This window comes from Pantherophis guttatus, chromosome 4, assembly GCF_059756535.1.
Source record: "Pantherophis guttatus breed Tessera chromosome 4, ASM5975653v1, whole genome shotgun sequence".
In the NCBI taxonomy this organism is placed as follows: Eukaryota; Metazoa; Chordata; class Lepidosauria; order Squamata; family Colubridae; genus Pantherophis; species Pantherophis guttatus.
This window is the reverse complement of record NC_142066.1, coordinates 19566756-19583074: the sequence shown is the minus strand read 5'-3', so window position 1 is coordinate 19583074 and position 16319 is coordinate 19566756. Positions and strand designations below refer to the sequence as shown.

The 16319-nt window shown below is 37.2% G+C and overlaps 2 protein-coding genes across 2 annotated transcripts in view; both read right to left on the bottom strand.

Moving 5' to 3' along the window:
• LOC148113860 (vomeronasal type-2 receptor 26-like) overlaps positions 1-1395 on the bottom strand; it is a 56521-nt gene extending 55126 nt beyond the window's left edge. Inside the window, exon 1 of the mRNA XM_087893472.1 lies at positions 1108-1395. Coding sequence (XP_087749598.1) covers positions 1108-1395 — 288 coding nt within the window. The remainder of the gene's footprint in view (positions 1-1107) is intronic.
• Positions 1396-2090: 695 nt separating this feature from the next.
• LOC148113859 (vomeronasal type-2 receptor 26-like) lies at positions 2091-16319 on the bottom strand. The gene is made up of 7 exons (XM_087893471.1): positions 16265-16319; positions 14496-14634; positions 13523-13814; positions 11937-12782; positions 9561-9788; positions 8046-8172; positions 2091-3076 (listed from the first exon to the last, which is right to left on the bottom strand). The coding sequence occupies exons 1-7, from the start codon at positions 16317-16319 to the stop codon at positions 2181-2183; spliced, it is 2583 nt and encodes an 860-aa protein (XP_087749597.1). The 3' UTR covers positions 2091-2180.

The window sequence follows — 16319 nt, the reverse complement described above, 5'->3', positions numbered from 1 at the left end:
TTGGCCCTATTAAATCAGCAAATACCACTTCCAGTGGTCTCTTCATTTTAAACCCATCAAACCTATTAGCAGGGATTGTTCTACTTTTCTGCTGATTACAAATATTACAATTTAAATACTGGTTACATGGTTTCAGCTTCAACCCATCAACTAATTTTACAGTTTTCTGTAACATCTTAAAACTGATATGCCCCATACATCAGTGAAGCAAGTGAACACATTCATCATGTGGTTTGACATTTGAGTATACAACATTTGTAACATGGTTACTAAATAATACATATAAACCATTTTTCAGTTTTCCAATAATCTTGGATTCACCTTTTTCAATTAAACAATCATTGGTTCTAAACATTACTTCATATCCTATCTTAACCAATACTCTAACCGAAATTAAATTAAAGTTTAGATTTGGAACATATAACATATGCATTTTTTCTTTTACATATGGACATATTGCCGTTCCCTCACCACATGCCTTTAGCTTCCACCCATATGCTAAAGAAACCTTATTATTACTAGGCAACATTTTCACGAAATAGTTTTGTGTTCTGACAATGCATAGCAACGCTCCGCTATCAATAACCTATGAATCGTGGTTAACCAGTATCTTATCAGACATAGCTACATTACATTGCTTTTTATCTTTAACCATGGTTTTTTGTTTCAGCCTTCTGCAAAACCTGGCTATATGACCCTTCTTGCCACAATTAAAACAATGTTTTACAGCATATACATGGTTATTTGCCTTTACATTTACATTAATCGACTCAGGTTCTTCCCTTAGTTGTTTTCTTTCTTCTCTCCTTCTGGCCTCTTCTAGTAGTCGCGAGGTTACATTGGCCAAAGTTAGTTCCTGCTGTGTGAGAACTTCAAATGATGTTACTACATCATCGTAGCTCTCATCTAGCGATGATAACAGTATATAAACCTGTTGCTGCTTGGAAAAATCCACCTCCTTCTGATGTAGCTCTCAAAAAATGCTTTTTATGCAATTTAGATGTGTTAACATGTAACCACCCTTAAGGAGTCGTGTGCGAAACAACTTTCGTGTAATGTTAATTTGCGCCCCCACAGTGTCACGAACATAAAGACATTTCAAATTACCCCAGCATCTTGCAGCAGACTGTTCACCCTCGATGTGAACAACTGGGTATTGTCTAGAGACAAACCAATAATACACAATGCACTCTCATTCTTCCTCTGGAACTCGGCTATCTTCCTGGCATCCTCAGCATCGTCAACATTCCAGGAGGTCACATCTGGTGGATTCTGCACTACATCCCATAGCCCTTCTTTGCACAACAGGAGACTGCACTTGGTGGACCAGGATTTGTAGTTTGTGCCATCCAGCCGGGTAACCAGCAATAAGTTGGGAGCTTGACCTTGTGCCATCCTCACCAGGATATTAAATATGTATCAGAATGTCTGGAGCAATAATGTGTGTCACAACTCTCTTATTGCTGTAACTGGTACACACACTCTGGTACTGGGCCCATAACCAGTGTTGAGGGTAAAACTGCCCTCTGCAAAGTGGTGCAACGGACCAGACAGTGAATAGATACATTGCTTAGCAAAACACACAGATACTCACAGACTCTGAACGTTTTTAAAAAAATAAACAGTCTTTACTTGTAGTAAAACAAACTTGGTTTCTCAAAACAAAGATAACACTTTTTCAAATAATCACGGTTCAACACATAAACATAGTTTGCTTACAATTCTAGTTCTCTTCAGTAACACAGACACAGTTCCTTTCAGCAGTTCAAACTTCTAATAACAGGAGCAGAAGTGAATGAACTTCCTGCCTTCTTTTATGTCTGCTTAGCACAGCCAATTAGTCATCTTTGTAGCAGTTAAAGTTACAGAACATAGTTTTCTATATATTATCTATCCAACCGTAGGATAAGCATCCAACATTATGTAGAACTAAGGATGCCCAACTCTCAGATCCTGGAGCTCCCTGTACCCAAAGCCCATCAGTTTTGCCAGGGTTGTATAGGAAACATGCTATAAGGATTGCATTCAAAATGTTATGTTTCAGAACTGCATTTTTTTGTTTAAAAAACCAAAGAACTAGTTTTCAATAATTTCTTCAAGATGGTCAGTAACCCTTTAATGAGGCAAATGAGGATTCTGTCACAATTTATAGAACTTATAGTGGACCAAAGAAATCAGTTTCATTTCTTCGTCAGCTGTTCCTTTCTGTTCAAATCCGGCCTCAGAATAATAATGTAACATTTGGGGGAAAAGATGCAACCCAGTAATCCAGCTGCAGAAGCCAAAATGGAAAAGATCTCCACAGCTACCATGTATTTTCCCTTGGTGCTCAGATAGGTGGGAACAAAGGATATCCAGACACTACAAAAGACCAACATGCTGAAGGTGATAAATTTGGCTTCATTAAAGCTGTCAGGTAACTTCCTAGCTAGGAAGGCAACTGAAAAGCTGACAGCAGTCAAGAATCCCAGAAAAGCAAGAACAGTATAAAACATAGTGGTTGAACCTTCTTTACATTCTAGGACAATTTCTTCAGCCATGGAATGCATGTCAGAATCTGGGAATGGGGGGGAAATTGCCAACCACACTGCACAAATGGAGAATTGTGTTAAAGAGCATGAAAGAACTATAGCATTGGCCAGCCTTTTCCCCACCCATTTCCTCATTTTGGATCCAGGCTTGGTGGCCATGAAAGCAAGGACCACTATGATTGTTTTCCCCAATATGCAAGAAAGAGCTACAGAGAAGATGATGCCAAAAGAAGTTTGTCGCATGAGACATTTCACCTGATCTGGTTGCCCAATGAAGAGCAAAGTGCAGAGGAAGGAGAGGAGGAGAGCAATGAGAAGAATGTAGGTGAGGTTCCGGTTGTTGGCTTTGACAATGGGGGTGTCCTGATGCTTAATGAAGATTCCCAGGACCATAACTGAGATGAAAGAAAAGAAGGAAGCAGTAGCTGTCAGGCTAATTCCCAGAGGCTCTTCATGAGACAAAAATGTGATGTGTTTTGGAATGCAAAGGTTGTGAGCTTGGTTTGGGTACTGATCTTCTGAACATGGGAAACAGTCATCTGCATCTGGAAAAGAAATTATTGCAAGCACGTGTTTAATGTTATAGACAACAACCCATTACCGAATTGATCATCATTTCAGAGATATTTCCTTTCCTGACAGTGAATATTTGAAAACTTCCTTCTTTCCTTCTTCCTTTCCTCCCTTCCTCCCTTCCACCCTGCCCAAGCAACCTTGAGATTTGTTGTTTCATAGGATCTGCTTTATGGGCCTGCCAAATCCCTCACTGTTTTTGGAATAGAGAGATAGCAGAGGGCTTGGATAGAATTGAATAGGGTCAGGCCCATGCAACTTTTTTCATTCCATTGAACCAGCCATTCTCTGTGCTTTATGGAGGATTTGAGAGAGTTGAAAAAAGTCAAGAGACATCTAGAGCATTGCTGGATAAAGATGAGGGATGAATCTGAACAATAACAAGATAGAGACACTATGAAGTGTGTATCATTTCTCAAAAAGTTATTACTGGACACAAACAGTTCATAACTTTTGCTCAGTCTCCCACCTGCCCTTTTTAGGGAAGGTGGTTGAGAAGATGGTTGTGCTGCAGCTCCTGAAGATCCTTGATTAAATGAATTATCTGGACTGCTTTCAGTCAGGTTTCAGGGCTGGATATGGGATGAAAATGGCATTGGTCATTCTTTTGAATGATGTCTGGAAAGAATGGGATAGGGATAGTACATCCATCCTGGCTTGATTATGGTATCCTTTGGAGCTGGCTTTTGGAATTGTGAGAAGAAAACAAACACTTCTGGTCTGGTTCATCTCCTCCCTCTTTGACCAATTCCAAAGGGAGCAAGAGGTCCAGCCTGCAACACACCTATGGGGTGCTATATGACTCAGTGCTTTCTCTGTATCTTTTTAGTATCTACATGAAGGTGCTCAGTGACTTCATTTGTCATCACAAATAAAGTGTATCATCAGCATGTTGAGGATACTCAAGTGAATATCTTCCTCTTGGGCAAAGTAAGTGATGCTGTGCATGTTCTTTTGTAGCATTTGGATGATGTGGGGGATTAGATGAAGAAAAACAGGGGTCAACTGAACCCTGGGTATTTTGAGTGGATATGAAATTGAAGGCTTCTCTATATCCAGGGGTTGGCCATTTTTGTTCTGGATAGTATTGTACTGTCCCGGCAGACCTATTGTGTAATCTGGGGATTCTCCTGGACTCATGATTCCTGCTTGAGGAGCAGGTGTCAGTCATGTTTAGAAAAGCCTTCTCTGAACTTCATCTTCTAAGCAATAGCACTTAGACTTATATACCACTTCACAGTGCTTTGCAGCTCTCTCTAAGCAGTTTACAGGGTCAGCATATTGCATATCCTTATTTTACCAACCTCAAAAGGATGGAAGTCTGAGTCAACCTTGAGCTGGTGAGAATCAAACTACCAAACTGCTGGCAATCAGCAGTCAGAAAAATTAGCCTGAAATCCTGCATTCTAACTACTGTGCCACCACGGCTATTTAAAAAAATAAAAAAATAAAAATAGTTTTAAAAGTAAAACAATGGATATTGCTCAACATTTCTGGTTTCTAACATTTGCATTAAATTCAGGTTAATAAGTAATATATTCCTTAATCTATATACAAATTTACATATCTCCTATTTCATTATATATCAAGTATACAGTATTTTACTTCCTAAACAGCTATACATATATTTAGTAAACCTATATTACATTCACAAATTCAATATGCCTTGATATATTGATATACATTGATATATACATTTCCAGACATTCATTATCCCTTGTTTTTGGCATTCTTCCTCTTATCTACCAATTATAAAATTTATTCCAGACTTCATAGTATGTTGATTCATTTTTGTCTTTGAGTTCTAAAGTAAGTGTGTCCATCTCTGCACAGCTGTAAATTTTGTTTATTACTCCTTCTGAGGGAATTTCTTTACACTTCCATTTTTGAGCGAATGCTAGCCTTGCCGCGGTAAGTATATGCAATATTAAATAGATTACATTTTTGTCATAATTGCCATTTGTCATGCCCAGTAAGAAAAATTCTGGCTTGACTTCTATTTTGAACATTAACATCTCTTCTAACCAGCTCCTTATTTGCTGCCAAAAACTTCTTGCTTTTGAGCACTCCCACCACATATGGTAGTATGCACCAGTTGTGGCCTTTAAATCCCTACACTCTGTAACATGTATCTTGGTCATCTCTCATAGGCAGTGGTGGGATTCAACCAGCTTGGGATAGTTCTGGTGAACTGGTTGTTAAATTGCTGGCTGGCCCAGCCCCTTCCTGCTCTGCTCCTTTCAGGAGTCCCCATGGGCCCTGTTTTGGCTCCAAGGTAAGTGTATGGAAGCCTACTAGGCCCAAAATGGGACATGGGGGCATCCCCAGGCTGTTTTTGCTCCCTAAGGGGATGCAGGAGGCCAAGTCCTGCCTGTCACACCTCCTGACCATGCCCACCATGGCCTCACTAGTCAATCATTAGAATAGGGAACCGGTTGTTACATTATTTGAATCCCACCACTGCCCATATGGATTGTTGCAATGCAATCTATATGGGATTACTCTTGAAGAGGCTGTAGCTGATGTAGAATGTAATGTCACAAACAATATTGGACACCCTTAGGGTTCCACATATAACACCTCTGCTATACAAACTTCAATTTTTGTCAGTTGTTTCTGGATCCAATTCAAGGCATTTGCTATTACCTTTAAAGCCTTTTCTCAGATTACTTGAGGAACCATCATCCCCACTATATGATCCCATCCCACCTAATCGGGCAGGGAGGGTATATTGCAGATTCTGTCATTTAAGGAATTTTGGCTGGCAAGTCGCAGAAAGAAAGCCTTTTCTGCTGTTGCCCCTTCTCTGTGGAACACCTTACTCTGAGCTGTGGGGTCAGTCCTTGGACTTCATCAGCATTGGAATTGAAGACTGATATGCAACCCTGGGTGTCATGAGGGCATTCTTTTCACCTTCATATTTTAACTTTTAATGCCTACTTTTAAATTTTGTTTTTAACTTTATTCTTACTTATATTTTAATATGAAGATATGCTTTTATTTATATAGTCTTGTGAAAAGAAATCAGGGGTGTCATGATAACAGTGTTCCAATATTTGAGGGGATGACGCAAGGAAGAGGTGTTCAATCTATTCTCCAAAGCACCTGAAGGCAGGACAAGAAGCAATGGATGGAAACTAATAAAGGAGAGAAACAACCTAGAACTAAGGAGAAATTTCCTGACAGGGATAACAATTAATCCAGTAGGTGCTTCAACATTGGAGGTTTTAAAGAAGATATTAGATAACCACATGTCTGAAAATGTATAGGGTTTCCTGCTTGAGCAGAGAGTTGGACTAGAATACCTCCAAGGTCCCTTCAAACTTTGTTATTCTGTTATACTAACATATTTATTCATTTATTTAGGAAATTTTTATTGATGTCTATTCACACATGGTGACTCAAGGCAGCTTACAAGAATATAAAAACCATAAAACTAATAAAAGAGACAATTATATAATACATTAAAAATAATATAATAAAATAACCCCCACTCCCCAACTTGGTGACAATATATCATACAAACAGGCTCCATCCCGCTCTGGGTTCCCAGACCCACTGGCAGAACCTTCAAACCTTCTTCAGTGCCTTCTGGAAGAGTATTAGAGTGGAGGCCATTCTGATCTCTGGGGGAATGATGTTCCAGAGAGAGGGAGCCACCATGGAGAAGGCCCTTCTTCTAGGTTCCATCAGATGTATCTCCCTAGGGGATGGGACTCACAACATCCCTTTCCTTCCTGCTCTGGTGTGTCAGGTAGATGTGATCAGAAAGAGACAGTCCCTCTGATAACCTGGTCCCAAGCCATTAAAGGTTTTAAAGGTGACAAGCAGCATCTTGAATTGCACACAAAAGCAGATCAGCAACCAATGCAGCTCCTACAGTAGAGGTGATACATCTGCACATTGAGGTGTGCACAAAACCATGCAGGCCCCTGCATTTTACACCAACTGGAGCTTCCGGATGCTCTTCAAGGGCAGCCCCATGTAGAGCACATTGCAATAGTCAAGACAGGAAGTGACTAGGGCATGAGTGACAGTGAGTAGGGATTGTTGGTCCAGGAAAGGGCATAACTGGTGCACAAACCGTAGTTACGCAAAGGTCCCCCTGGCCATGACCACCAGTTGGTCTTCGAGCAGGAATCGCAAGTCCAAGAGAACCCCCAGATTATGCACAGGGTCTGTTTGGACTAGTGCCACCCCATCCAATTCTCCCTGGGCCAAAAAACCCCAAACTCAGAGCCACTTGGCCTTCCAAGGGTTTACTTTCAACCCGTTGCTCTCCATCCAGCCCCTAATAGCCTCCAGGCATTGTCAGAGGGAGGACACAGCATCACTTAATTTACCATGGGTTGAGACATACAGCTGAGTATCATCAAAATATTGATGATACCTCAGTCCATGGTGATGGGTGATCTCACTCAGTAGCTTCATATAAATGTTTAACAGGAGCAGAGAGAGACACCTGTAAGCTGTCCAGATTCACTTAATTCAGATGATGGTATAGAAATGTGATGAATACATAAAAACATAATCTAAATTTAAATTATTGTTTGTTTCCCAAAATACACTATCAAAAAATTATGCTTGCTGAACTAACTGAGATCTCTTCTTTACCATTTATTTTAAATCTTTCTGAATTGCAATTCCCAAAATGACAGTAGGTTCATTCCACCCAATCTTGAAATCTTTTTATTTTCATAGAAACCATAGATGAAAAGATTTATTTTTATAGTCTGGTTTATATTTCCCAAAGTAAAAAAGATGACATGAATAGACTCCTAAGTAATCAACATCTCTCCTGTATTATGGACAAATGAAAAAGGAGAAATGAATTATGGACAAATTTGTAAAAAGATGGTAAACTGCTGTTTATAATTAAAGAGTAATGTAAGGCATAGCACAAAATACATAGCAATGGAATCTCTGCTTTAGATCTCTTACCTGTCTTGTATGAAATTTTTCCTTCTGGACATTTAAGGCAATCATAGCAGCAAAAGGGCTTTCCTTCTTTTTTTATTTTGCTCCAACCTGATGAGCAAGGAGGATTACACATAGAAAAGGGCTGTACCTATTGGACATTAAGAAGGAAAATTGAGAAATTTTTACTTAACGTTTCAGGAATTCTTGCATCTGAAGAATTGGATTTGACTAGTATTTAAGGCATATACAGTGGTACCTTGGAACTCACTTGCTTTGAAACTCATTGAATTCATTGTTTGGTTGATACTCAATGAAGAAGCTAGAACTTGTTGATATCAGCTACCTTGTGACTCACAACCTTATTCCTTATGAGAACAATTTGTTTGGAAATCATCATTTTTGGTACTCATCGTGCCTCGGTAGTCATTAGGAATGACTACCGAGGTACCACTGTATTAACAAAGTATTGTCAAACAGGTCAGAAACACACGTTGGGAGAAGCAAGCAGCCTTACTTATCTTACAAACAAGACTTAAGATATGAGAAATGCAACTATATTGCAAAAATATGATGTTGGGAAAATGTTTACAAATTAAATAAGTACACAGGCTGTATACTGGGTTGGCCATGTTGTATGAAGCATACATCCTTAAGTAACCATGTGACAGAAAGTGGTATAATTTAGGAAGTACAGTCATATTGGTTATTTTTAAGAGTCTTTTGTTATTCATATAATCAAGCATTATGTCCTTTCCCACAATTGGTGGGACTGCAAATAGAATCCCCAGAAAGGATTCATTTCTAAAATAAAATTATGCCTTAATGGCTCCAAAAATCTTCTATACTGTCTACTTGAAAGAATATTTGATTGCTTCTTTGGAAGAATGGCTAGCTAAATTGTGAAAGTATTCTTCCATATCCAGAATAACTTTGTATTGAAAAAATTGAAGTTCATTCTAACTGCAAATCATTCTTGCACTATAACATTATAAAAGAATTTATATCACAACCAAAAGTCTATCTTTGAATTTAATGGAAAATTAGATTTCCAGTATTGATTTCATGTATTTCATTTATAGCTTTACTTGGTGATTTATACTATGTCAACTAGGTATTTCCAATTTAAAGCTCCAAACAATTTTCAGGCAGATATTTTACAATAACATGACTCATGGCATATTTATAAATAGTAGATATTCTACCCTTTGGCTATCAAGGAGTATCTTATTACCTTTACTTTTAACTTATTACTTTGAGGTCCTGCTTCTAAAACCTGAACATTCTCATAAATCATTTAAATCTGGGACAGAGTTTTACCTTATATTTTGTAAATCCCCCTTTATAAAAATCTCTCTTCGAATCAGTGCAAATGTTTTGCATTGGTTTTTTTATTTTAGGGTAATCATGTTCTCGAGTCACTTTGAGAAAAGAGTCATTGTATGCCTGTAATTCCTGAAAGAACTTTCTGAGCATTGAAGCAGTAAGTATAAATAAAATAAATTATTCACTGTGGTTTGATATTGGTGCCAAAACTACCTGGTTAAACATGGTGGGCCAGATTATTTCCTCTGCAGAAAGAGTAAGAAGATTTTCAGGGGGAGTCACTGGAGCTATGTTTCCAATTTTGATACGATGAAATGATAGGTTGGGGAAGGTGACCCAGTTGATAACATCAAATCCAGTTGCTAGTTCTCCTCTTTCATCAAAGGAAACCATTTCTCCAGCACCGTTGTTAAATGAAACAGCTTTCAGATACCAATGGAACTAAATGGAAATTATTAAAAGAAATTTATAACAATTGGAAGCAATGAGCAAGTATGAATGAAGGATCTTTCATAAATTAGGTGTTAACCTTTTAAGGCAGACAAATCAGCAAATATAATATGAGGAATATTTATTGTTATGAGGTATAATAACAGAATATTATAGAATAATAGAATAACAGAATAACTTGAATACCTGCAGGAATTTCCTTCTAAGGCAGAATTGGTCTCTCTTACACCCTCTTCTTTCCCGGGTCTAAATTGCCTTTACTTTCTCTTAACAGTCCTTCTAATGACTTTTGCATCGTTTCTAAAAAAAGCATTTAGGTATTTAAAATTCCTTTAGTATTCCCATGCATGTTGGAAGCAATATTATCATCTATGTCAGCTGAACCAATAATGTGGACTCTTAATGGCACGCTGGTTACTTGCTGTTGCTCAGAAGCTCTGATGTTCTAAAATATTGTGAGCATTTCATCTATGAAGAACCAACAAAAAATTGTTGTGGTCTCTCTATTGATCGCTCTTCAATGCCATCCTTTCTTTTTTTCTTATATATCTCATACTCTTCTCTTCACGTGGAATCAAAATGCAGGACCCCAAGGAAATAATCAAGACTCCCTTCCTTCCTTCCTTCCTTCCTTCCTTCCTTCCTTCCTTCCTTCCTTCCTTCCTTCCTTCCTTCCTCCCTCCCTCTCTCCCTCCCTCCCTCCCCCCCTCCCTCCCCCTCCCTCCCCCTCCCTCCCTCCCTCCCTCCTTCCTTCCTTCCTTCCTTCCTTCCTCACCTGACTGTGGAATCAAAACTCAGAACCCAAAGCAAATAATCAAAGACAATTACAGTATTTGTGGTTAATTTAGGACACTGAAAAAATTACATCCAGAAACTAGTGGAAGGAACTTCTGCAGAGAACTTATATTTCAAAAGGGAGGGCAAAAATGATTCATAAGCAATTACATAATAGATCTCAAGTTACTTCCAGCTCTTCTGTTATTTAAAAAGAACAATGGTCTTAGAAGAAGCATTTGCATCATAAGATTAAGAGGTTACTAGTGGAATGTTTTGATAGAACTATCACAAACCACTGTGGGATACAAGGATACATTCCTTATATCCTATTAAACAGTCCTATTCATTTGGAAACTGATTTACCCCACACTCCTTCCAAAACTTCTTTTGAATTAACATTTGACATTGCCTCCTTCTCTTTCTTTTTTTTTAAAAAATAGTTTTTATTAGGTATTTTATATTTTAAAATAAAAAACACAATAACAAAAGAAATACAAAAAGGGAAAAAAAGAACATACGTGTACATCAAACGCTAAAATACAAAACTAAGAACATTTATATACAATTTTACAACTTTCTGCATTGACATTTGTCTTTATGTTTAAATTCCATCTTCCTAATCCTTCTCTTATTTTTGTATGCCCATAATTAACATTTTTGTAAGCAGGATTGTTACATATATTTATATCCAGTGTATTAATACCAAATTTCAGTTTATATTCTTATTTCTTAATTTGATTTCTATCTTCTTGCCAGGTATAAAACCTGTTCCACACTTTATAATAATCCAAGTCATCTCTTTCTTTGATCTCCACTGTTAATTTATCCATTTTGGCGCAATCGAGGATCTTTTTAATTATTACTTCTTCAGATGGTGTATTCACATTGCCGCCTTCTCATTGTCCAAAGAGCCTTGGTAGTACAGGGGTTTAAGGCACCCTGTTATTAAGCTGGTTATTAAGACCAGCTGCCTGCAATTACTGCAGGATTCGAATCTCGCCAAGGCTCAAGGTTGACTCAGCCTTCCATCCTTTCTAAGGTAGGTAAATTGAGGACCCAGTTTGTGGGGGCAATAAGCTGACTTTGTATAAATATACAAAAGGATGAAGGCTATTGCTGAGCACATTGTAAGCCGCCCTGAGTCTTCGGAGAAGGGCGGCATATAAATCAAATTAAAAAAAAAAATTGTTGCACCCCATGTTTAGTGTTATCCGGAATTATCATTTGAAGTTCTGACATATCACTTATGAGTTAGTTCAGCTTCAGAATACTCTTATTAGCTCTGCAACTCCAAAATACTAGCTGAACATTTATATGATTGGCCCTTACATAAAGGGGTATTTTCATTCATGTCATTTTTACCTGCCACGACTGTTGACTGAGTTCCCAAGCATTTCCTCTTTTTCTGCTCTTAGATGAAAGCATGGCTTGCAGAGCATGGGCCACTGCATAGACAGCATTGTAAATGCTATAACTTTGCCCAGTTATACTAGATTCAATTACAGATTCAGGAAGGGTCTCCAGTGACTCCTCACCAGTGCATTGATTGTCACTGTCCTCATCTAACCTACCATTTGGGAAAGAACATTCAAATGCATATTCCCAAAATACTCTTGTCAAACTGTCCTCTTCTGAAGAAGAAGGTTTTCTCATCTGAGTAAATTTCTTAAACCCTAATATTTCCTTTGAGGAAACTGCCAATGATAGGGCACCATGGATGAAATCCATGCCTCTGTATCTTTGAAATGGGATTGATGTGAATTCCATCTGTGCTGGCATAACCCAAACTTTATCTTTTCTCTTCATTGGCATTTCTTCATATTCTGAAATAAATGGCAACATTCTAAAAACAGGCATGTCCTCATTTTCACAATATATGATTACAACATTGGAAGTACTTCTCATAATAGCTTTATACAGCAAAATATAACCATTCAGTTGAATTTCAACATCATTCGTAATGGATTCCTTTGGCATTTCTTCCATGAAGTCAAAGCAGATGCCTTTTTGAGAAAATATATCAAGCCTATTCTGTATCAACCTCTTCCCCTTTATAGGGCTCTGGTTAATGAGCCCAATCCATTTCCACTGGAAGTGAAGCAACAATTGGACCAGCCCCATAATTTGGAGGTCTTCATTTGGAAATAATTGATGGAAGAAAGCAGCTTGTATGTTGTCATCTATCTCTGCAGTAGAACCATATATGAGCTAAGAAAAAAGAAGAAATTAGAGTATATACTTCCAAGAGCCTTGGTAGTACAGTGGTTTAAAGCACCCTGTTATTAACACAGCTGCCTGCAATTACTGCAGGTTCGAATCTTACCAGGCTCAAGGTTGACTCAGCCTTCCATCCTTTCTAAGGTAGGTTAAATGAGGACCCAGTTTGTGGGGGCAATAAGCTGACTTTGTATAAAAATATACAAAAGTATGAAGGCTATTGCTTAACGCATTGTAAGCCGCCCTGAGTCTCTGGAGAAGGGCGGCATATAAATCAAATTTAAAAAAAAATCACTTATGTCTATTTTAAGAATCTTATTTAAATATTTATGTTCTCCAGGCAAGGGCAGAATTGATTACTATTTGCATATTCCAGTACAATTTCTATGATAGTTGTTTCTTTTTGTTTTAATAAACAGAGCTGCAGAAATATATGAATTGCAAGGATGAATACAAACTTCTGGATTTACTTAGTGACATAATTTACCCCGTAGATAAGATATACACAACTTTTTAGCATTTTGAATCATTCCTCTCTTTCCCACCCTGGTTGAAATATATTTTGATGTTTTGCTTGAATGTGAATTTAACTGTATGTTATCCGTTTGTTTTGAATTTTTCTGACACTAATAGCATTCATAAAGATAAAAGTTTGGAATAGAAATTATACTAAATCAAGCAAGAAATACTGCATTTAGATTTGACTCCTTTCTTTATGGGATGGCTCTTACCTGTGGGATCTTATATATACTCAGAATGTTTGACATGAACTGACCAATGTAAGCATTATGTCCTGCAATCATAGATATTACACTGTTCTTGAGGTCACATTTGTAGTTTGGGATGAATCTTCCCTTTGTAGAGAGAAGCTCCATGGAAGCCAGATAAATCCATCTAGGCAGAATATAGTTATTGGACATATGGATACCGAGGGTGATGTTTGGCAAGATCCTAGAATTCTCATTGATTTCTTTGATTGCAAATTCCAAAGCCAAGATGTGCTGGTAGTTTTGCATGTAAAACCTGAAATGAATTTACAACATCTATAGCCAAATCTGGAATTGGCTGCATTCTAATTGTATCACAGAAGTTTAGATTGTGTAGGCCACAAGCACTGATACAGGTGGATGCACTAGCATCAAACAAACACTTGTTTACAATATTCAAGAAAGAGGTCAAAGCAATATAACAATCCATATGCATTCAGGCTGCCCGATTGCAAAATGCAATAAAAATCAATAATTAATGGGGGGGGGGTTCTTAATTGGGAGGTCTATATTTAATTTTACTTCCTATCCTAATATTCTACTTATTCAATACACTGGAAATTTCTGAGGAATATTTGATATAATATCTGCATGTAGGACTAACTGCAACCATGCACACCTTAACATATTTTTGGTATGAAGCAGTCCTTTGCAGGCATTTATTTCATGTGTACTTCATCGAGTTATAGCCATATGAAAAAATGTATTAAAATTAAACTGATACCTGCTAAAATGGTATCAAAGAGGGCATTAGAAGCTGTAGAAATAAAAACACAATGAAAAATAACTTGTGTAACAGATGGAAATTGAAGCAATATTATATAGAGAGAAATAATAGTGCAGAAAAGGGCAATTTAACATTCATCCTCCATCCTAATTCAAGCATGACTTTAACTATTTTCTGTATTTGCATTACTTAAAAAAAGGAATTCCATACATGAAATCATCAACCAGTTCATCTGATGGACTTCTTCTGAATGTTACTTTTTCAGACATCATGTAAATTTGAGACGAAATGCCCGCAATGACCAAATCTTCTGAATGATATTGCTTGTGCTTAATAAAAGGCTGTTTTCCTACAGAACATTTAAAAAGGGTTGTATCACCTTCTACATAGAAGGACAATATTGCTACAGATGCAAAGAATAATATCATTTTTCAGAGCAATTTATCTCTCAGCCATCTATTCACTCCATGAGAATTAAGCATTTGAAATAGGACAGCCTAGAGATACAGTGTTCCATGAGGCTGCTTTAAAGTAGAGGTTTACTCTTTTAAAAAATCAGAAAGACAGGACTTTGTCCTCTAGCTGTACCCTTGGAGAAAAAAGAATGTTACATTTTTGTTGCTGCAGAAATACATTACTTTTAATGTTTTCTGTAACTCCGTAGACATTGAAAATAAGAATGTATAATTGATAATGATTGTACAGGTCTAGACATGCTCAAACCAACTTGTGATACACAGGGTATTGTAACCTGCAATTAAGGACAATATAATAGTGAGAAGGGACCAAAAGAACTAAATGAGAAATGTAAAAAGTTTTGTTCTCCAGGATCTGCAGCTGGCTTCCAACTGAGAAAACAGATGAATTCAAATGGAAATTTCAGTCATGGTTAATTAAACAACAAAGTAAATCAAATTAAATTGTATTAAATGAAATTTGGATCTCACTGTTAAGAAGCATCTTTCTGTTCAGATATTCTAAAAATAATAGAATTAATCAAAATACTGGTATTGTCTGAATTTTGTTTGATACGCCTGTTGGTCACCAATGTGCTTATTTGTGTCACACTTACAATATTAGCATTAGCACTGCATACATAATTCTTCAATGGAGGTTTTCCCCCTTGGGGAAATCAATAACAGAAATAGAATAACTTCTACTTCTTGGCATATTTGGGGCATTTCCTGCTCTTCTATATGGGTCCTTGATTGAAGCCCAATTTCAGAGAGAGACAGAGAGAGACAGAAAGGGAAAGGGAGGGAGAGGAGTGGAAGCGAAAGAGAGAGACAGTGGCAGAGGCAGAGAGAGAGAGAGAGAGATACTTTTTATGTGTATATACATACACATAAATATAAATGTTCTATACAGACATAGATCTTTTCCAGACTTTGCTGTTTTAGTAAAAGAGAATATTTGTAGCTAAGGGGTGAACTGTCTGGACCTTAGTACTCTCTGAGATTGGTTGTTTTCTTGCAGATTTTTCATAGGATTAGTAGATAACATCATCTCTCCTACAAAGGTGTGTATATAGTGGCTTGCCCTGTCACTGAGATCTTCATGGTTCCTTGATTAGGCTGTTGTTTACTGTTAGCTTGTTTGACTGTGTTACTAGTTTCTTGATTAGACTTGTTTACTTGATTATTGATCTTTCTGTTGATTGCTGGTGAGGAGGTATTTTGAACTTTTTGTTTTCTTTTTGGCTTTTTGATTATCTCTTTTGAATGATATATAGTTGTTGTTTTTTAAAAAAATATATTAAACATTTTTAAAAACAAAAAGAAAGCTATAACACTTTTTCCTTTTCAACAGTTTTGCATCAGTCAAGAATTTCTTACTTATACATTTTTCTCCCTTATTCTACTATATCTTTTGTACATATACTTCTAATATTAATTAATTTATTTACATATATACATATAAATACACATGTAGACAATTTCATTTCAACAATTTTTGTTTCCTCATATTTTCTATCATACTTCTTGTTGCAGATGCAGCCGCGTCACTGCCCGGCAATACAGAAGTGCCGCCCAT